General features: G+C 40.4%; 1 protein-coding gene across 4 annotated transcripts; it reads right to left on the reverse strand.

Moving 5' to 3' along the window:
* Positions 1 to 8,750: 8,750 nt before the first annotated feature.
* On the reverse strand, positions 8,751 to 20,875 carry PROK2 (prokineticin 2). Of its 4 annotated transcripts, XM_074404554.1 has the most exons (5): positions 20,678 to 20,832; positions 17,185 to 17,310; positions 11,975 to 12,037; positions 11,257 to 11,411; positions 10,277 to 10,358 (listed from the first exon to the last, which is right to left on the reverse strand). In XM_074404554.1, exons 1-4 carry the CDS (start codon positions 20,771 to 20,773, stop codon positions 11,280 to 11,282), a joined length of 417 nt encoding a protein of 138 aa, XP_074260655.1. In that variant the 5' UTR covers positions 20,774 to 20,832; the 3' UTR covers positions 10,277 to 10,358; positions 11,257 to 11,279. The 4 variants fall into 4 exon arrangements, with proteins under 4 accessions (XP_003939505.1, XP_003939504.1, XP_074260654.1 ...); XM_003939456.3 differs by lacking the exon at positions 11,257 to 11,411 and having other exon boundaries at positions 8,751 to 10,358; positions 20,678 to 20,875; XM_074404553.1 differs by having other exon boundaries at positions 10,267 to 11,411.
* Between the last annotated feature and the right edge of the window lie 292 nt (positions 20,876 to 21,167).

Below are 21,167 nucleotides of genomic sequence, written 5' to 3' on the forward strand. Positions count from 1 at the left end.
CATGTTGGCCAGGCTGGTCTCCAACTCTTGGCCTCAAGTGGTTCACCTGCCTTGGCCTCCCAAAGTGCTGGGATTACAGGTGTGACATACTCATTTTTTAAATGAAGTATCTTAAGCAAGGTGGGGAAGCATGTAATGAATCAGTAACAATAATGGTAATCTCTGTGTCCACTATTCAGCCTTACCAAATGTCATATTGGTTTCTACTGTTCCGTTTCTCTTTTCCCTTCCGTCCTCTCCTTCTTATTTCTTAAGAAATAAAAAGGCACAATTATTTCTCCTAAATCTTTGCTCTCGCCATTAGCCCTCTACATTCTCAAATGCCTTGCTCCTTAACAAGTGAAAGGGCCCCAGTTCCTGGGGCTGACTCAGAAGCCAATTTCTGTGTTGAGCAGTACAGAAGGACACAGGGATAAGGAAGGGGCAGCACTCTTACTAAAGAGATAGTAGGCGTGGTGGCTCATACCTATAATCCCAACACTTTGGGAGGTCACGGCAGGCAGATCATCTGAGGCCAGAAGTTTGAGACCAACCTGGCCAACATGCAAAAGCCCCATCTCTACTAGAAATACAAAAATCAGCCGGGCATGGTGATGCATGCCTGTAGTTGCAGCGACTCAGGAGGCTGATATGGGAGGATCAATTAAGCCCAGGAGGTGGAGGTTGCAGTAAGCTAAGATCACGCCACTGTACTCTGGCCGGGGGGAGAGCTCGAGATTCCATCTGAAAAAAACCAAAAAAAAGTTAGCAGGCTAATTGGGAAAATTTGCCAAATGTACCCAAAACCACAAAGCAAGGCAGAACATGGGGTAGATGCCAAAAGAGGGATCTAGATAAAGAGCTCGGGAATACTGAAGAGATCAGGCATCATCATCGATTGTCTGGAAAGGAGGGAAAAAGAAACCCCGAAGAATGAAACAAATTGTCCGGGTTCCATCCCTCTCTTCTCCTGGGTTCTTACATTTCTTTCTGATTCCTCCTGCACTCTCTGCACTCTGGAATCCATTTTCCAAAATACATTTCTCTAAGCAAAATAAAACCGCATAATTCCCTCTTAAAAGGTTTTTCTTCCAATTCTATCCAAACAGTCAAATGCTGGTAAGGAATGTGGTCATTTTAGTGGAGGAAGTTTTTTACATAAAACCATGCTGTGAAGAGAGCCAGCAAAGACGCCATTGACCAGGAATGTCAGAACTGAATAGAAATCTAACAGGTAGCCCTGAAAAGCACCACTTCAACGCCCTCTGAAAGGAGGAGAAGAGGAAATGGCAGGTTTATACCACAGAGAAGGGTATTTCCTGCTTTCATTTAGGAAAAAAGAGGGCAGGAAAAAGGCTCAGTAGGTACCCAACCAACTCTGTATCTTCGTTGAAGCATTTGAGATAAATAAACAGCTCGAACTTAATATCTGAAAGCTGAAGTTTTGAAGTCATTTCAAATTACACAGAGAAATCAGGCAAAAACATTTTAAGCTGCAATGTCAAGGCATAAATGCAATATTCGTATTTCTCAGTTACATTTAGGAGACAGATAAATTAAAGCTATCATTACTTGGCTTCTAGTAGAAATAATTTAGTCATTTATAAATTAAGTTTTAAGTGGCCAGCCCAATCTAGGTAGAAAGCATGTAAACTGTTGGAAAAGTGTATATTTAAACATTTCCCTGAAAAAATGTATATTATCTGAACTATGCCAATCTGCATAGCTTTCTGGGATGGAAATGTTATTTTCTGCCAGAAAATGATATCCAAGAAGCATACATTCTTTTTTCTTTCTTTTTTTCTTTCTTTTTTTTTTTTTTTTTTTTGATGGAATGTCACTCTGTTGCCTAGGCTAGAGTGCAATGGTGCGATCTCGGCTCACTGCAACCTCCACCTCCCAGGTTCAAGCAATTCTCCTGCTTTAGCCTCCCGAGAAGCTGGGACTACAAGTGCGTGCCACCATGCCCAGCTAATTTTTGTATTTTTAGTAGAGATGGGGTTTCACCATGTAGGCCAGGATGGTCTTGATCTCTTGACCTCGTGATCCACCTGCCTCAGCCTCCCAAAGTGCTGGGATTACAGGTATGAACCACTGCGCCAGGCCACATACATTGTTTTTTGGTTTGAACCTGGAGGGAACAGTAAATGGTTTCATTTTCTTGAAGATATACATGTGCTGTGATTTTGAAAGGCTTTGAAAAAGTATTTACATTTCAATGCCATCTAATATATGTCCTATTAAAAAATTCTATAGGAATCATTAAGCTTAAAATGCATGAGATGAAACTTTTTCTTGTCTTTTCATTTAACAGACTTATTTTTCCCTTTTATTCCTTATAAATTCCCCATATGTTTCCAGAATATTGACCAATGTGCATGGCAAAGTGCTACATAGAAAAGAAAGACAGAGAAGAGATAGGAAAAAGCCTGTCACAGGAACTCATTCTGCAAAGTGACAAAAGGAGTGTAAATGTACAGTGTGTAATTCTTTTAACCCACAGTCACAATCAGTTTAATTTGCATATCTGTCTTGAGGAATTATGGGATACCCAGAGCTATTTCTAGAACTTAATTTGCATAATTGTTCTAATCCTTTATGAGTATAGTGACACGTGGTCTCACAAAGGATTTTTTTTTATTTGTAAGTTACTTCATAAGTTTTATAAATATATTATAATTTAATACTTTGGGATATACATTTAATGACTTGCTTCCATTGAAAGACACACAATTATATAAAGACATGATTAGTTTTCTGTTAATTGTATATTACTTTGCTTTTGCTAGTTTGAAAAGCAGCTTTGTTCATTCTTAAGTTTGTCTTTTAAAGTTTGGTCTTTTTTTTTTTTTCTGGTATCTTTTGGCCAGATTAAAATTCATGTCAACATCATAAGAAAATTTACAGTTGTAATGGGCCTCAGTGACTTTCCCTGTCTCTAAAATGTCTTAATCCATGGGCAGGTAATGGCTTTCAGAGTTTAAAATAGTGGCTGCAAGAAGATGGATTTACATATTTTCTTAGGGTTTGGAATATGGAGCTCTCGTGACCAAAATTTTTAAGTAAGTTTAACCATTTGAAAATTCTTTCTTTATCTGATTAGCAGGTTCTCATTAAGATATCAGGACTATAGTTAAGAGTAAAACTCAGTTTTGACATTGGAACACTGACAGCTCTCAAACCCCATCATTCTCTTTCTCTTTCTCTCGTTATATCTTTGCTCTACACCTGGGCTAGCCAACCCTGGTAAGATCTCTCAGCCTGGCTCTGCTTCCTGGTCACAATAAAACTGAAAATCAACCTCAGTGCCTTGCCATTGCCACCTGGGCCAACCTGTGCTTGCTCTCACCAGAACATTCCATTACGTGAGTAATAAGTGTTGTCATATCCTCCTGTCATCAGTCCCAACATCCAAAGCAGTTTTGGGTGGGTGTGTGTGGTGACTGATCCCACTCTCTGCATGGCAGCCACTGAACAAGAACACAAAAACAACATTTAAAACATAATGAAATGAAGTATAAATTGTAACACCGTGATGCCCTTTTAAAGAGAATGATTCCACTTATTGGTTAGGATAGAGGTAGGAGTGCTTCAACAAAGCCACACAGTGGCATAATGGTTCCTCCCTGATATGGGGTGACTGGTGGAGATTATCCACGGACCCACATTGGTGGGTCAGCTCTACCATTTTCCCCAATTGCTTTCACTCTCTGCAAAGCAGACAGATTTATTATTGCATCTCCTCATTAGAGAGGAAGATTGGAATTTTCTTTTAAGTAAGAGAGGCAGATCACTTCTGTTCACATTTCATCACTAAGAATTTATGTCACATGGCCACACCTGGGCAGCTGGTAAATGCAGTCTCCAGTCTCTAGATGTCTAGATGGACGGTCATGCACCCTGCTAAAACAGAGAGAGAGGACATGAGAAGTAAAAACTTACATAGAATACTCACATTTGCTGTCCAAAGGACTAGTAATTTCAGACACCATTCCGTTCCTATAAACCAATCACAGCACCACAGCTAGACACGTACTTTTCTCTAAGTCTCTTACATTTTGAGCCACAAAATATTTTCTTTTAAATTTCTATACAGGAGCAAACATTCACCCACATATACATTTTGAGCCTGAAATATTTTGCTCCTCCTTTTCAAACTCCTACTTTGGATTTCAAAAATATATCTCAAGAGCAAATATTTAGGAGTATAGGTTGAACAATGAGATTACCTTAGAGCCACGCTGTCTTTTCCAAATGAAATAGTGACCAGTGGACCTTGTCAAGAAAGAACAAAACAGATTTGCTTCAACACAATACAGAAGGGGTGGAGGTAGGTGGGGAGGTAGAGGTAGAAGAAGCTTGGCATCTAGATGATAAATGCTGATGAGACACTGGATGATGGACATATGAGACTTCTTTACACTTCCTTTCCTTTATGTTTAAGAATTTCAATAATACAAACTTTTTGTTGATTGGCTTGTTTTTAAGAATGAACCAAATGCACTCCTGCCAGCCTCAATCTTGTTTGGACAGAAACTCTATTTGAGAACTTCTCAGCAGTTAGTCAACAGTTTAACTTAATGAAGCACAATTTTCCCCAATTTTGCTTGTGAAGCTTTTACATTTGTGCAAAAAAACATTTTTCATAAGTTATATCACATTTTAATCAAGATTACTAAAATTTAAACAATGTGGAAATGTGTTAGAAGTATACTCTAAGGCCGTGAAGTTGGCTGGGTGTGGTGGCTCACACCTATAATTCCAGCACTTTGGGAGGCCAAGGTAGGAGGATCACTTGAGCTTCAGGAGTTTAAGACCAGCCTGGGTGACAGTGAGACCCATTTCCTAAAAAAAGAAAAGAAAAGAAAAAAAGATGCAGTATCATTCATCTAATTTGTCTATGATGGAATTTATCTGAGCCCTTCATCTTAAACTTTAAGAGTGACAATAAAAATTTCTTCCTTGAAACACAATAAACCATAGAGCTGACAGATAACTTTTTTTAATTGAATATGTAAACTATATCCAATGTTTGCCATTCCATTACTTTTTTTTTTTTTTTTTTTTTTTTTTTTTTTTTTTTTTTTTTTTGAGACAGAGTCTTGCTCTGTCACCCAAGCTGGAGTGCAGTGGCTTGATCTTGGCTCAAGGCAACCTCCACCTCCTGAGTTCAAGCAATTCTTGTGCCTAAGGCTTCTGAGTAGCTGGGATTACAGGCATGCACCAGCTACCTGTTTTGCCATGTTGGCCAAGCTGTTCTTGAACTCCTGGCCTCAAGTGATCAGTCTCCCAAAGTGCTGAGATTACAGGTATGAGCCACCAGTATCCCCGGCCCCATTCTACTATTTTGAAAACAAAAATATTTTGTTTGTTTTTTTAGGATACTGATTTTGCAATGTCACATTTGGAGGTTTAACTTTTTAAATACCATCTTTTCAACTTTCTATACTGAAATAAAAACACATTATTATTAAATGAAGCCAAGAAGACACAAAATAGCTTTACACTAAAGCAGCAGTTTTCAAAGGAGCATAATTTATCCCCACCTGCAACCTGCAGAGGACACTTGGAAATGTCTAGAGACATTTTTGGTTGTCAAAACCTGGGGGGTGTCACTGGGAACTAGTAGCCAGGGATGCTGCTAAACATTGTGCAATGCACAGGAGAGTCCTCCACAACAATAAATTATGTGGCCTAGGGCCAGGAGCAGTGGTTGACACCTGTAATTCCAGCACTTTGGGAGGCTGAGGTGGGCAGATCCCTTGAGGCCAGGAGTTCAAGACCAGCCAGGGCCTATATGGTGAAACCCTATCTCTACTAAAACACAAAAATTAGCCAGGCATGGTTGTGCACTTCTGTAATCCCAGCTACTCAGGAGGCCGAGGCAGGAGAACCGCTTGAACTCGGAAGGCAGAGGTTGTAGTGAGCAGAGATCATGCCACTTTCCCTCCAGCCTGGATGACAGAGCAAGACTCTGTCTCAAAAAAATAAAATAAAATAAAAAATTGTGGCCCAGAAAGTCACTAGTGCACTAGTGCTGAGATTGAGAAACTCGGGTCTGGAGTAACGTGAGAGTGCCTGGAACCATTCACCATGGTTGTCACTCCACAGAGAAGGCCATCGTTTTACCCAGCTGGCACAACTGCATGAGTCAGTGTTCCAGGCTTTATGATGAGGGAATCCCTACAGGGGCCTAAGAATGCATCCTCAGTAGGCACGTAATATGCATTAGCCTTTGCATTTTGTTGCCAGCAATCACGTTGCCTATACCACAATTTTCTACTTTTTTGCTTTTAATCTTTTGTGACAAATATGTTTTTTATTGAAATGTTTACCAGTCTGATTTATTCGGTGCGGTGCAATATTGGGCTTTCTAAAAGCACTTGGATGATTTATGGACCCAGTTAAAACAGAATGAAATCCTGAGATGTATGGAGAAGGGGCTGGGAGAGGGGAGTGCCTGTTGGGGAGTTCAGAAGCTGGGTCACCCAGGAGGCTACACTAGAGGATATAAAAACTCATGAAACCCAGGGAGCTGTGAGGCCAGCCAGATTGGACTGGGGTCTGCTTCCCTAATCTAATTCTAGGGGATTTCACATGAATTCTTCAAATGGGCTAGGCAACTGCTGTGGGGAATTCTCCAGTGGGACCCCTTTGTGTGTTTCCCTCTAGAATGAAAGGGAACTAGTGCTGAGGACCACAGGAACTTTTGAGGGTGGCAAGAAAATCAAAGACTCTCAGCTTCTATTCTCATTTCTAATTCACCTAGAAAAGTATCTCATCAAACAGTGTCACTGGGTACTAGTAACCTTTCTATAGGAGTACAGTCTTCTATCGATTCTCAGTGGCTCTCAACTATGGATGCACCTTACAATTAAATCAGGGAGCTTAAAAAAATCCCAACACTTAGTCCTCATCATATAAAAATGAAACCAGAATTTTTGAGAGTGGTGGGTGATGGAAAAAATGGGAACCGTGCTTGAAGAACAGAATCACAATTGCACCTCTAATTTTGGGAAATGTGTACTCTGAAAGTGCCCTTAAAATACATGCCTCTGTGTGTGTGTGTGTTTGTGTGTGTGTGTGTGCGCGCACACACACGCGATATTAAAGTTTATTTAAAGATCATGTTGTTAAAGACTGTCATCTTTGAAATAAAAAATTTAAAAATCCTGGAATGAAGATCCATCATACGACACAGTGACTATAGTTAATACTGTATATTTGAAAATCACTGAGAGAGATAAGTGTTCTCATCACAAAAAAATGATGTGTGAGGTAGTTCATAAATTAATTAGCTCAATTTAGCATCCTACAAAGTATCCGTATTTCAAAACATCATGTTGTATATCATAAATACAGTTTTTGTCAATTAAAATTTATGAAAATGCTGGAAGAAGCAGTTCTCTTCAACACAAAAGGGAGTACTAAGAATTAACATCTTTGGAGAAGACATCAGAGGATGAAATATTAATTTTGAGGATGTTATCAGAATGACATGGAAACATGAAGATGGAAACACCATGAAAGGTTGCCAGTGAATTTCACAGGGACCCTTAGGGAATACCAAAAATGTCCAGTTTTAAAAATTAAAATGGCCCCCAGCTTTAACCTTCTAAAAACGAAGCTAGAAAAGGGTGGGATGAGATTTCTAATATTGAAACCAATGAAGAGGAAAATTGGGTTATGTGTTTGATCTACCACTGGACTGACTTCGTAAAAGGCTCTAACAAAATAACTACATTGAAATACTGAGAAGAATGAAGGTCCTCAGTGAGCTAGGAGGGTTTATAGGAAATGGTTTTGGCATACACTTTTTTTTGGTTTAAAAAAAATGCTGCTTTTGATAAAAGGCAAAACAGTCAGAAATGATAGTTTTCATGAAAGCCAATGTTTGCAAAGAAATCTGAAGGTCCAGTAGAGTTTGGGCATCATCTTCTGGCATAACATGTCTACCTTAGAATGCAGGGAATTCATTCATGGTATTTTCAAAGTAGACTATGGACTTAGTTTTTTTGACATAAATTTTCATCTTGCCTTACCTTGTGGAAATTCTGGTATATGAAGTTCCAGCATGTGTGTGAGATGATCCTAGGAAATGGAAAAAATATCACAGCTTTTTTCTTTTTCTTTTTCTTTTTTTTTTCTTTTCTTGATACAGGGTCTTGCTCTGTCACCCAGGTTGGAGTGCAGTATTACACCACAGCTCACTGCAGCCTTGACCTCCCAGGCTTCGGTGATTCTCCCACCTCAGCCTCCTGGGTAGCTGGGACTAATGGTGCATGCCACTGCGCCCAGCTAATTTTTCTTTTCTTTTAGAAATGAGGTTTCTCCATGTTGCCTAGGCTGTTCTCAAACTCCTGGGCTCAAATGATCCTCCCACCTTGGCCTCCTGAAGTGCTGGGATTACAGGTGTGAGCCACTGCACCTCATCAACATAGCCTTTAAAGTCATCGACATTATATGAAAACAAACAACAAAATCGCCAAAGTGCCTGTTTCTTTACTCATAATTCCGCTTGTTGAAGTTGAATTTTCTTCAGCAAACTCACAGAGGAATGTTTCTTGAACACGCACTAAACAACCAAAAATAATATTTTTCTGATCAAGCTTGGTAATTAACACAGCAAACTCCCATACACTTATGGGATACATTAGCCCAAGGAGTAAAATCACAATATGCAATCATAAGCCCAAGTTGAGTCAGTAACTACAAAATGGACAGTTTCTGTGTTTGGAAATGGTTGGTGGGTTGGCATGGGCAAGTTTAATCAGTTAAACACATTTCTTAAGTTGTTTATTTGCGACGTTGAAACCATTTACAATACTTGGTGGGTTTTCAAGGCCAGTCTATGTTGGCATCACTGTGTGGTAGCACCTAGCACCCTGCCTAACCACCCAGGACACACTCCCATCACTATCTGCCAAGTCAATACACTTCAGTTCCATGAGTCCATTCCTGATTACAATCAGTTTTGCATGGCAACATTTTCCTTCATGCTCCAAGATCTTGCTGATTTATGCATTATTTTTTGAACCACCTTAAAATCCATGCAACAGATTTTATTATTTAACAGATTACATACAGAATTCTGCTGTATGTAAAATGAAAATGCACACCATCTTTGGGGCTATTTTACCAACTTTGGGGTCTTTATCCATGTTGAAACGTAGCCTATTTAGAAATCTGCTGATAATAAAAACTGACAACAATCGTGACAAAAATAAGGATATAATATTAAAATAAATCAAATGATATACAGTACTGTCATTATTCTGATACAGAATTTTTACACAGCAATATTGATACAAGTACAAACGGCAATCCATTACAATTGACCTCTCAGTTACAAACAAGGTTTAAATTACAACTTAATACCAATTTAAAAATGGTAATTAGTGTTATGCCAGATTAAAATAAATACTTCCTCTTCAAGTGACATTTTCTAGAATATCTCTTAAGTAGGAGACCAAAAAAAAAAAAAAAAAAAAAAACTTTATGAAAAGAAAAAGAAGTTAATCTTTTATTTTTAGAAAAACCCAAATCTAGAAATCTGGACTAAATTAATTTGGCTTTCCATTCCTTCTGTCCACACACTAGCCCAGAAACTGAGGTGAAGTCCTCTTGGTGTGACAGGTTTAGCAAGGTTCCGGCAGCACTCCCAGCCTCTGCTGCATGAGAGGAGTTTGGAGCGTCTAGTTCAAATATACACTCTTTTAACTATTTAAATAGCAGGCAAAAAGCTGGATTCCCATCAGTTTTCTGCCATCAAACTCGAGGAGATAAACCCTCCACTTTAAAATGCAAGAGGAGGGAAGAGAAATGGAGAAAAATAAAGCAAGGACCTTGAAGTTCTTTGAGGTGGAAAAGGCAAGAGACCAAAGGTTGTATATGTGTGGTGGGGCACAAATGGGGCTTGGAGTGGTGAGAAAACGAAGTTTCTTTAACAAAATAATCAAATTCTTATTTTCCTCATTTTTGTGAAAATAAGTACATTTTTGACATAAAAAAAAAAAAAAAGTCAAAGCCAACCGAAACACAAACAGGGAAATGAGAACCAGTTCCATAATGCCTTACACTTTAAATTTCTATCCAAAATTAAAATTCTCTTTGGATTAAAAGAAATCATGTAAAAATCAAAGATAAAAATGTGACTTGGAAAGTTGAGGAAGCAAGAGCATTTCTTTCTGGCACATTCTTTGTTTGGCACAATCACAAATAAGACTTTACAGATAAGATGTGACTGTTCACATTTGGTTTCTACTCTAGAGTGATTACTTTCGGGCTAAACAAATGAATCGGTTAAATGAAGTCCGTAAACATGCCAAGCCTGGCAGACATGGGCAAGTGTGATGCATCCTCCGCCCCAAAAACGGAACCTAAACAAAAAAGAACATGGATTCAGAGCTGGAAATGTTTCAAAAACAAACAAACCCAACCATTCTTGAGACAGCTCTTTAAAGAACAATAACTAGTGTTTACTGAGTGTTAGCTACCCATGAGGCAATATACTCAGTACTTTTTACTTACTTATTACCTATTATGTATTTTTGAGGTAGAGTCTCAAAAATGCCTGCTCTGCCTTCCAGGCTGGAGTGCAGTGGTGCAATCTTGGCTCACCGCAACCTCCGCCTCCTGTGTTCAAGCAGTTCTCCTGCCTCAGGTTCCCAAGTAGCTGGGATTACAGGTGTGCACCACCACACCCAGATAATTTTTGTAGTTTTAGCAGACACGGGGTTTCACCATGTTGGCCAGTCAAGTCTCAAACTCCCAACCTCAAGTGATTGGCCTGCCTCAGCCTCTCACTCTCAAACTGCTGGGATTACAGGCATGAGTTACCATACCCGTCCTGCTCAGTACTTTTTATATGCTATCCTTTCCCATTCTGACAATCACCTTGTAAAGACGGCAAGCACTTTAATTATGCCCATTTTACAGATGAGAGGATGAGGCAGAGACTGGTATATTGCCCAAGGTCACTTACCTAAAACTTGAAGCTTGGCTAGCAGTGGACCTGAGAGACCAAGCTTTTAGTCCTCAAGCGGTACTACCTTTTACTTTTAATCATTTATTTCAGCTCCTTAAGCTTGAACCTGGAATCATGGGCATGACCATGTCTATGCAATGAACAAATATAAACTCACCATCATTGAGTAATATTTAAGTTCATACATTTACACACAGATGCCAGGAGTCAAAATGCTCAGAAAAAGACTTTAAAAGGAACAGAGGAAAATCAGGAAGGAGGCAAGTTCAGTCTGCATAAATGGAACAAACCATGTAGGAATGAAAGGTCTGCTTCACTGGAGAGTCACTCTAAGAGCCCAGCCCATGTCACCAGTCAAGCTGGGTTGAGGAGGGTCAACCAACAGCGAGCGTGGTGGTTCTCTGTGCAAGTGGCAAATGGTGTACACTCCAAATACACATGCTTTCTAGAATAAAGACAGCAAATGTTATTTTCCCTCCCCTAAGGCACAGCACATTCCTGAGAATCTGCCTGTGTTACAGGTAATATGGAGAAAGTGTAACCCTAGGTCTGGAGCATCTGTGAAACTGGATGGCAAGCGACTCTGATTCGGGTTAAAGTGAGAGAGATGAGTGACTACAGACTCATGTCTCAGAGATGCTTCCATAGCTTCAACATGGCAGAGGATGTGTTCTTCTTGCTCCCAAACTCAAAAGCTTTACTCAACATCATTCTAGTGTAGTTCTTATTCTGTTCCACCAAAAGAGGTCATCCCACCTCAATGATCTGTCCTTATGAGAAAATCCAAAATGCATCTTTTAGATGTCTTCCAGATAGATTTTCTCTGTATGTATCATGTAGATATTGATACAGATGACCGAAGCTGTCTACAGACAGTGACAGAACCATTCTAACCTTATTTTGGGGCTGAACTGATAGGACACACCCAACTCTATGGTAGTTCAACAATGTAAAGGCTAATTCTTCGGGGCATGCCTTTCGGTGGTACCACACTCACATTCTTCTTACCTCCTTTTTCCTTTTTCTTCTCTTCCTCTTTCTTCTGTCCTGCCTTCCATTTTCAAAATTGTTCTGGAAGGGCCAGGGAGATGATTGAGATCAATAAACACAAAGGGAAGGAAAAGAGGCAATGGGAGGGCAGGTGTATATGCAGTGAACTGGCAGAGCAAGATCTAGCCGAGCCATTGCGTTTCCTCTGCCCTTCTGCTACGTCATTACTCCCCAGGTTCTAATGACAGCATCTACATGCAGGCATGTTGGCCACTGGATTAATATAGACTTGTGCTCAGAATGGTTCTGTCACTGTGTGAGTCAAAGGGAACTCTGAGGGCCAGCTCTTTTGCCACCACCAAGAACACATCAGAGGAGGTGGGTATAGCTGGACTGGCTTAGACATTTATAAGTGGATAGCATGAGAAGTGATCATCAATGATCTTTATAGCCTATTCTGACCCTGAGACCTTAAGTTTCCTTTTTGCCAAGCCTAAAGTTGCTACAAAGGCCAGTGATTCTCAACTAGGGATGACTGTGCTATGAGGGGACATTTAGCAATGTCTGCAAATGTTTTTTGTTTGTCACAACTAAGGGCAGGAAGCAGGTTGCTATAGGCATCTAGTGAGTTGAGACCAGGGACGCTGCTAAACATTTTACAATGCACAGGACAATCCCTACAACAAAGAATTATCTGGCCCAAGACATCAATAGTGCTGAGGTTGAGAAAAATAGACAGAGAGAACAATATCCAAGTAAAAGGAGCACCAAGTGTGTAAGTGAAATACACCTATAATGAGCATGTCAAACTGCTATAAACGGAGACCACCAAGTATGTTTCTTTCATTCAGTCATTCAACAGATACTGAGTGCCGTCGACATACCATGCCCTATCTTAAGTGCTGAGCATACAGCGATGAACAAGACAGGCGAGGCTGCGCATCACCATGGAGCTTCCCTCTTAATGATACAAGACAGACCACCAGTAAACTTGTTTCAGCTGCTTACTGGTCAGTGCCCTCATGCTGCTCACAGCCTTGTGCTTTCTGCCTCATGACCTTATGATCACTCTCTGGCCTGTCACATGGAGTGGGCAGTGCCTTGGGCCCAGCAGAAAAGAAAAATCACATGGATTGTGTGCCTCAAGTCAGCTCTCAGAAGGCATCATGTATGGATGCCGTCCCAAACCTCAGCACCAGATTTTTGCTTTGTCTGAGACAGAGTTAAGTGGCTTCCTTCTGAGGCGAAGCAGAGGTCCTGGGCTGAGGTTACTCAGCTAGAAGCGGAAAGTGCTCACAGTCAAACACGATCCCGCGTTTTTCCAGATTTTGCTCTCTTCTCAAACACCTCCAAGCCTAGATTCTAGACTGTCTAAAGAGGGGACCATATCCATTTTACTTGTGAGCATATAGCTCTTAGCTTGGTACACAGAAAACACTCAGCAAATATTTGCTGTGTGCCAATCACATGTCCCAAAATGCCCCACAGAGTCTAGGAATTCCTCAAAGGGCAGCAGTGGGATGACCACTTCAAATCCCAAGGCTCCACTCACTCTGCCCTGCTCAGCTTTGAGCAGGCCCAACATAACTCACACCACCAAACTCAGAGACGAACTCACCACGAAGCCCAAGAGGCCAAAGCCCCTCTCATGCATAGGTTCCTAGTCCAGGACCTAGGAGGGACCCTGGAAGTGTGTTCACAAGGTCATCTGCTTCCGTAGAACTTTCAAAAATATCTTTATACTCTTTCTTTAAATCAAGGACATCAAGACTGTATGAACATCAATCTGGATCTGCCTCGACTGACCCTAACATCATGATTACACTGAACTGCACGACCCTTAATACCTAGGTGCTTTTTTCTCATTCAAACTCAGTTCACTCAGATCTGTGAGCTTCTAATGACAAAAACCATGATTCCTTTTTTTTTTTCTCTCTTCTCTTTTTTTTTTTTTTTTTTTTTTTTTTTTTGAGACAGTCTCACTCTGTTACCCAGGCTGGAGTGCAGTGGCACGATCTTGGCTCACTGTAGCCTCCGCCTCCCAGGTTCAAGTGATTCTCTCACCTCAGCTTCCCTAGTAGCTGGGAGTACAGGCACATGCCACGATGCCCGGCTAATTTTTGTATTTGCAGTTGAGACAGGGTTTTACCATGTTGACCAGGCTGGTCTTGAACTCCTGGTGATCTGCCCACCTCGGCCTCCCAGTGTTGGGATTACAGGCGTGAGCTGCTGTGCCTAGCCAAAAATCATAATTTCTGATATTATATACTTAGTAGATGCTTATTAATTTCTTGACTGGCCCACTCACTTCTATATCTATGGACACCATGTGACAAAGCAGCTAACAGGTGTCTCATAATCACAAACGCATGAGAAAGTGCTTACAGAAGATGCAGACTGGAATCACCTAGTCCAAGCCCATGGTTTACTTTAGAGTAAGCAACATTCAATCCTAAATTTCCAATAGCCTAGAATTCCAAACAGCAAATTCTAGAAGTTACTGAGGCAGAACATCTATCACTTTGAGAAAGCATGATTCTTACTCTTTTGCAGCACTTTTAAAGAGAAATTAGCAAAAGGGCAACATGAAGACCCTTACAGTAATGGAAATGTTCTGTGCCTTAACCGTATCAGTGTCAATATCCTGCTTGTAATATTGTACTATAGTTCTGCAAGATGTCACCATTGGGAGAAACCGGGCAAAGCATATGTAACACCAAGGTTGAGAAAACCTGTATTACACTAAAGCATGTTTCTGTCTTATAAGTCTTTTTGCTGAATTGAACTTGTAACCACAGCTATGATGCTATCCCTAGAAATAAACGTAGACAGTGGCTCTCGACATTGTAATAGGAAAGATGAGAAAATTAGCATATTATGCTTTCTTCCCTATCTTTTGCTAAATTTTTAGTTGTATTAGTTATATTTTAGTCAGTATTTTAAAAAAATTTTCTACTTTAAAAAGATTATAGGCTGGGTGCGGTGGCTCAAGCTTGTAATCCCAGCACTTTGGGAGGCTGAGGCAGGCAGATCACGAGGTCAAGAGATTGAGACCAACCTGGCCAACATGGTGAAACCCCGTCTCTACTAAAAATACAAAAATTAGCTGGGCGTGATGGTGTGTGCCTGTAGTCCCAGCTACTTGGGAGTCTGAGGCAGTAGAGTTGCTTGAACTCAGGAGGCGGAGGTTGCAGCGAGCTGAGATTGTGCCACTGCACTCCAGCCTCTCTCTCCCCCTTTCTCTTTCTCTTTCTTTCAAAAAAAAAATTAATAACCTCATGTTCTAAAATTATAATTATGTTTACATGGTTTTATCATAGGTTGGTTCTAAAATAGAAAACACTTAATAATTTTAAAAATAGTAATTAAAAAAAATAAACAAGTCCCAGGTTTTTATTTGAATTTTTTTTCCTTCAGGAAAGAAAAATATATTAGTCAACCTCTTTCTTTTTTTTTGAGATGAAGTCTCACTCCTGTCGCCCAGGCTGCAGTGCAGTGGTGCAATCTCGGCTCACTGCCACCTCTGCTTCCCGGGTTCAAGCAATTCTGCCTCAGCCTCCCGACTAGCTCGGCTTACAGGTTTCTGTCACCATGTCTGGCTAATTTGTATTAGAGTCTGTCTCAGACTCCCAAATTGCTGGGATTACAGTGTGAGCCACTACGCTCAGCCAAAAATAACATAATTCTTAAAGGAGAAAGTTAAGAGTAAATGTTTCAGAGACGATGACTTAAGTGTACCAAAGATAGCTCATAACTCAATAAGGGTATTGAACATAATGAAATCAATGCTGAAGGCAGCTGGGCCAGTGGCCCCTCTTCTTGGGAAGTTTGGCTTTGAGACACACAGCTAACAGTTTAAACCTCTTCTGTCCAAGAATAAACAATGTATGTCATGTTTTTAAATGGCAGTGCAGTCTTGCATGGTAAAACCATGGGAGGGATGGTTTAAATGTAACAGGAAGCATTTCACAAGGCAACCACAGGAAAGGCAAAAGCAAATTCAGTCTTCAGAGAGGCCCAGACAACTGGAATCCACGTTACAGCTTGCACAGCTAAACCAGAGCCAAGGGGCCACTACTTATTTCATTTTGTGTACTGTGAGGAGGTAAAAACATTAACTGTTCTCTGGGACTGTGGAATACAGGAAAGATGTTTGACTCTATTATACTTTTAAACCCTAAATCACATGTGAAAAAATCAGTCAAAAAATGAAATTTGCTTTGCTTTGAAAACATTCGACTTGTTTTTAAAAGAAAGTATACAATGTGTAGAAAGAACGAACACTCTAGAGAGACTGAGCTCTGCCTTCCACAGGCCACCTGGCCTAGGACTTGTTGCAGTGACTCTAGGGGCACTTTACTGATGGGAAAAATGCAGAGTGGGACCAGAGGAAGGCAATGCAAGCTGACATTCCTGGGGGGCTCTGTTGAGACCACACTGTTTCAAAAGTCTTCAATCAGAAGGCCAAGAACTCTCCAGTCCCACACACCTTCTGCCTCCCATCCACCTGCTTCCTCATATAATGTAAACCTCCCTGACCCCTGTAGACAGTAGGTCTGCAACGCTTAGGGACACAACCTCTCAAGCCGTGTCGATTCCTGCCATCATCCTATGATCATGGCACTACTGTTAATAACTTTTCAAAAGTGCTGTTTAGGTCATTATGATATTGAGCTACCAGATAACACAGCAAATTGGAAAACTGAGTATCAATCAATCTCTAAAACTGTCAACACTGTACCCCGTAGGTAGAGTCAAAATACGGAAGGTTTAAACTAACATACAAGAGTAATTGTATAATCAATTTTCTTAAAAAACCCAAATCGCAGAGCTTATTGACTTCTGCCTTATCAGTAGATCTAATATTAAAAGCAATCTTTTCAATAACTTCTGTACTCTGATTTCTGCAAAGGTGCATACTAGGGTATAATATATGTTTTTGTTCTAAATAACTTTTAAGCAAACTCACGTATTGGAAAATATATTGGTAATATGCTTCTAACACCATTAAAGCAATAACATGAAAATTATCACTGGAATAAGAAAGGCAGAGGACACAATTCTTTGAGATGAAAGCAGAGAGGAGAGGGGTATTTTCCACTGTTATCCTCGCTAATGTCCAATATTCATTTTGTTTGTCAAGTATATTACTTGGTCCTTCATGTCATACAGACCTTGCTTGGAGTTATCACAAAAGAACCACCATGAATACAAATATATATACTAACTTTACGAGTCAGTGGATGGCAGCTGTCTCCCAGTTTGCCCATAGGTGTGCAAATCCTTATGCTCTTAACCCAGATACTGACAGCACAGCACATGCCTCCACCACACTGGGAGTCCTTGTCACAAGCCTGAAACGTAATAAACAAACAGATAAATATAGATGACGGGAAAGACTCAGGCTAAGGAAATCTAAAATTAGCAGGAAAAATACGCTTTAAATATCCAAACACTTCGACTTTGATAATCAGATATATTTTTAAAAAAATGATAACGTTCATTTGCTTGTGTCTATCTATGATAAAATCCAATCAGAATAGATATTTCTCATTTTTTGAAATTAGATTAAATTCTAGCCTCTGGATTATGAAAATCTTAAATAAACAAGATTAAACAAATGAAATCAGCTCTCCTTTTCCAGCATTTTATGGCTGAATTGGCTTTGAACTTGAAGAACAAGACTATATTAGTCTTATACTACACATGGCCATTAGGAACTACATAAATCGAATCACGAGATTTTATGACTATTAACTGCAGAATACATTGGGCCCAATTTTAAAAAGAGATTTAAATAGTCTTTAAATCTGGCAAGAAACACTCCAGACCCATAAAGGCACTGATGTAAATTTTAGAAGTGCTCATTTTCCCTTTCAAATATTTGCATTTTGGTTCACGAGACTTGACATTTCTCACACCACTGACTTGCTTTTTCACCATTTTCTCTTTAAAGAAATCTCATAGGTTGAGAATGGACAGATCAAGATGCTTACCTTATGTTACTCTTCCTACAGGTTAATAAGCTGCAAAGAGCAAATGACTGGCTTAGGATAAACATACATATATATTACAAAATCAGCTGACGGAGCCTGTAAGATCCATCAGATTAAGAAATGCAAGCGACAGGTGCAATTGTCAACAGCGATTACTCAAGGCACCTGCTTTCAATATAAAAAGTTGTAAATACATACAAAGAATCAACTATGCAGGAATGTCCAAACTCTACTAAATAGAAATAAATAATGTAGTCTAAATTTATTTGCATGAAAATGGATCTGAAGAACTATTATTATTTCCTAGAACCAACAAAAAATAGAATGCTTTTGTTTCAACCATGGGCAGTAATCTGTTTTGCTAGTGGTAAGATAAAAACATCTTGTACTATATACGTAAGAAACTAAAACATCTATAATTTAGGCACAAATTTAAATGTAAACTTAGTGGAAACAACTAAAACTGTCTTTCAGAGTTCTGAGTTTTGAGGAAAGTCAGAATTCTCAGGACATAAAAATATGGGCACATTCTTAACATTATTTCTCATTAAAAGTAACCAACTACTTTCCTTTAAAGTTCATTTACTTCCCTCATTAGAATTTCTCAGTCTATTTAAAACAAGTATCTGGATAAAAGCTAAAAATTTCACTTTGAGGTATTTGGATTTTATAAGACAATATATAAATGTTTCCATTTTCCAATTTTTATCTGCATGCCAGAAAACATGTATATGTAGCCATTACATTCCATAAATAAGACGTCTAGTTAATGATCTTTTACAATATAGTTTTAACAAATCTATATGGCCATATAAATCAATTTCAAAATACCGACATACATTACCTAAAAAACTGTGGATGTAAGGCGGAAGTTTTAGCCAGTATTTTATTTCAACAGATGCTCAATATCCCAGATTTTGAGGCCCCACGAGCTTTTTTTTTTTTTTTTTAATGAGACAATCAAAACTCCAGTCAAAAACTTTTAAAATTCAATCACCTGCATGTTTAACATGATATACACAATATATCTTGATAAGTTACTGAGTTTTTCATTGGAATCCAGATGGTTCCTGTCATGAAGACATAACTACATTTTATTGCCCTATTGCTTTAGAGACAGTTAAAAAATTCTGTTTTTGTAACACTGAGTTAAAATAACAACAACAAAAACAGCACACACAAAACTATATAATAAGTCTAGTCTAAGCCTCTCTAACAGATAAACAGCCAATGTGATAAAATTTTATACTGTAACAAAAGCTTCAGTTCTTGGAAAATTTACAAAGAGTTGCATAGGTTTATATATTTTTAATTAGACAGCTGTTTCCTAATGCCCTTCATCCTTAACCCATTGCAAATCTATTCAGATACTGTTGTCCTGTGAATGGAACAAAAAGATACTTATATTGCAAGGGGATCTTGGGCTCAGAGGATTAGGAGAAACTTTAAATGAGCCAGCAGGGGAAGAGGGAGAAAAAAATCCAATCATGTTTCCATTCTCATGTATTAGAAAGACTTGTAAAAACTTTTTTTCAACTACATGGACTGGCAAAGCTATGCAAGTAATTTTTTTTGTAAAGAATCTCTTTTCTAATAAATACCACAGAGCTTACAGTTAAATATCTGTTGGATATATACAAATGCTGTCATATCATAAGGACTTGCAAAATGCTATAAACCTAATAACTACCATAGAGAAAACAGAGCTTTATTTTTTCAAGACAATGACATTTCCTTTAAAGTTAAATGTTATTTTATTACCTATGTATCAAGATTTCAAACAGACATCTTATTTAAATCCTACTATGTGCACTTAAATATTTGAAGTAATGTAATGAAGGTGTGAAATAATTCCTCACTTAAAAAGCAGTAACGCTGCCTGCATGCCTGCAGGCAGCAGTAAAGCAAGACATGATAGCAGTTTTGTCTCGGTAATGTAAACTAGACATTTCAGTATTGTACTGCAAACCCATTCTTCAGAAACACACAAAAATTGTTAGGAGTGGGAGAGAACTGAACTAGTTCCTACTTAAAAAAAAGATGAAGACGTCTTCTCTAAGTTTAAACATCTACACAGCAACCTACTCCACCATTATACCAGAGCGCTGAAGGTGCTTTGCCAGGAATTAGAAATTTAAAACTTTTATGAGGATACCTCAAGACACGGCGGGGAAGAAGCCCCGGAACCCTGAAGGAAGCCCTCACAATTGCTTTTCAAAGTGCTCACATGGCCCTAGACCAAGTGATTTCAAAGGGTTTCTGCGGAGGACGCAAAGGGGAGCAAACTTTGAATGTAGGATTAAGACTCAGAGCACTTGGGGATTCGTCTTGCTCCTTTGCATTTAAGGAAGGGGCCGTCAAATTTTAAGGTTCGAGGTTGGAGCGCCTCCAAAAGTACTTGAGAAGACTTGGAGAGAAACTTCTTTCAGTTTAACAAAAGGAAAACGCAAGGAGTGAGGCTGTGGGTGATAAGAAGGAAGGAGCAGAAAATGATGATAAAGGTGGTGGGCGACACCCTTGTCACTTTTCTTCCTGGACGCGCCCAGTGTCCCCAGCCGTCTGCTGCTTTTGGATACGGGCATTGTCCCAAGTGTCCCAAAGGTCAACTAGGGCAGGTGTCCCCGCCCAGGGCGACCCTCCCTTTACATCTAGCCTGCCCTTCAGGGCTCTGTCCCAAACTCCCAGGCGCGCATCAGGGGCGGACAGGTGCGCCCCGGCCGCTTACCCCGGTGATCACGGCGGCGTCTCCAGCGCGGGGGGTGAGCAACAGCGGTGGCAGCAGCAGCAGGAGCAGGAGTGGGGCGCAGCGTGGGCTCCTCATAGTGCCCTCGGGACTGGACGGCCGCCGGAGACGGTTAGGGGCGCGGGGGCCGGGGCGCGCTGGGTGGAGCACGGCGGACGGGCAGGCGCGGACAGGCGCGGCGGCTCCGGCGAGCCTCCAGGCCGTTATAAAGGCGAGCGCCGCCGTGACTCACGCCGGCGCCCGCCCGGCAGCACACGCGGGGGGCACGGCGCGGCACACACCCCACGCCCCACGCGCACACGCGCGCCCGCCCTGGCCCGGCCGGCTCCCAGGCAAGCACGTGCTGCGAGCGTCCCCCGGCTCCCCCCCTCCCCGCTCCCGCCCCGGGCGCCACGCAGGCAGCACTCCCCGCAGGGCGCCCCGCTCCGCGCAGTTCCCTCCGCCGTCGCCTTGCCGCCGCCTTTCGCACGCT

The sequence above is a fragment of the Saimiri boliviensis genome, chromosome 8, assembly GCF_048565385.1.
Source record: "Saimiri boliviensis isolate mSaiBol1 chromosome 8, mSaiBol1.pri, whole genome shotgun sequence".
NCBI classification, from domain to species: domain Eukaryota; kingdom Metazoa; phylum Chordata; class Mammalia; order Primates; family Cebidae; genus Saimiri; species Saimiri boliviensis.

Bases quoted from the DNA above. Each gene is read 5' to 3' on its own strand.
- PROK2 (XM_074404553.1), bottom strand. From the start codon at position 20,773: ATGAGGAGCCCACGCTGCGCCCCACTCCTGCTCCTGCTGCTGCTGCCA. The intron at 17,311-20,677 runs GTAAGCGGCCGG...ATTACGTTTCAG, and splicing joins ACGCCGCCGTGATCACCGGG to GCTTGTGACAAGGACTCCCA. The intron at 12,038-17,184 runs GTTAGTATATAT...TGGCCCTTCCAG, and splicing joins GCCATCCACTGACTCGTAAA to AACAATTTTGAAAATGGAAG.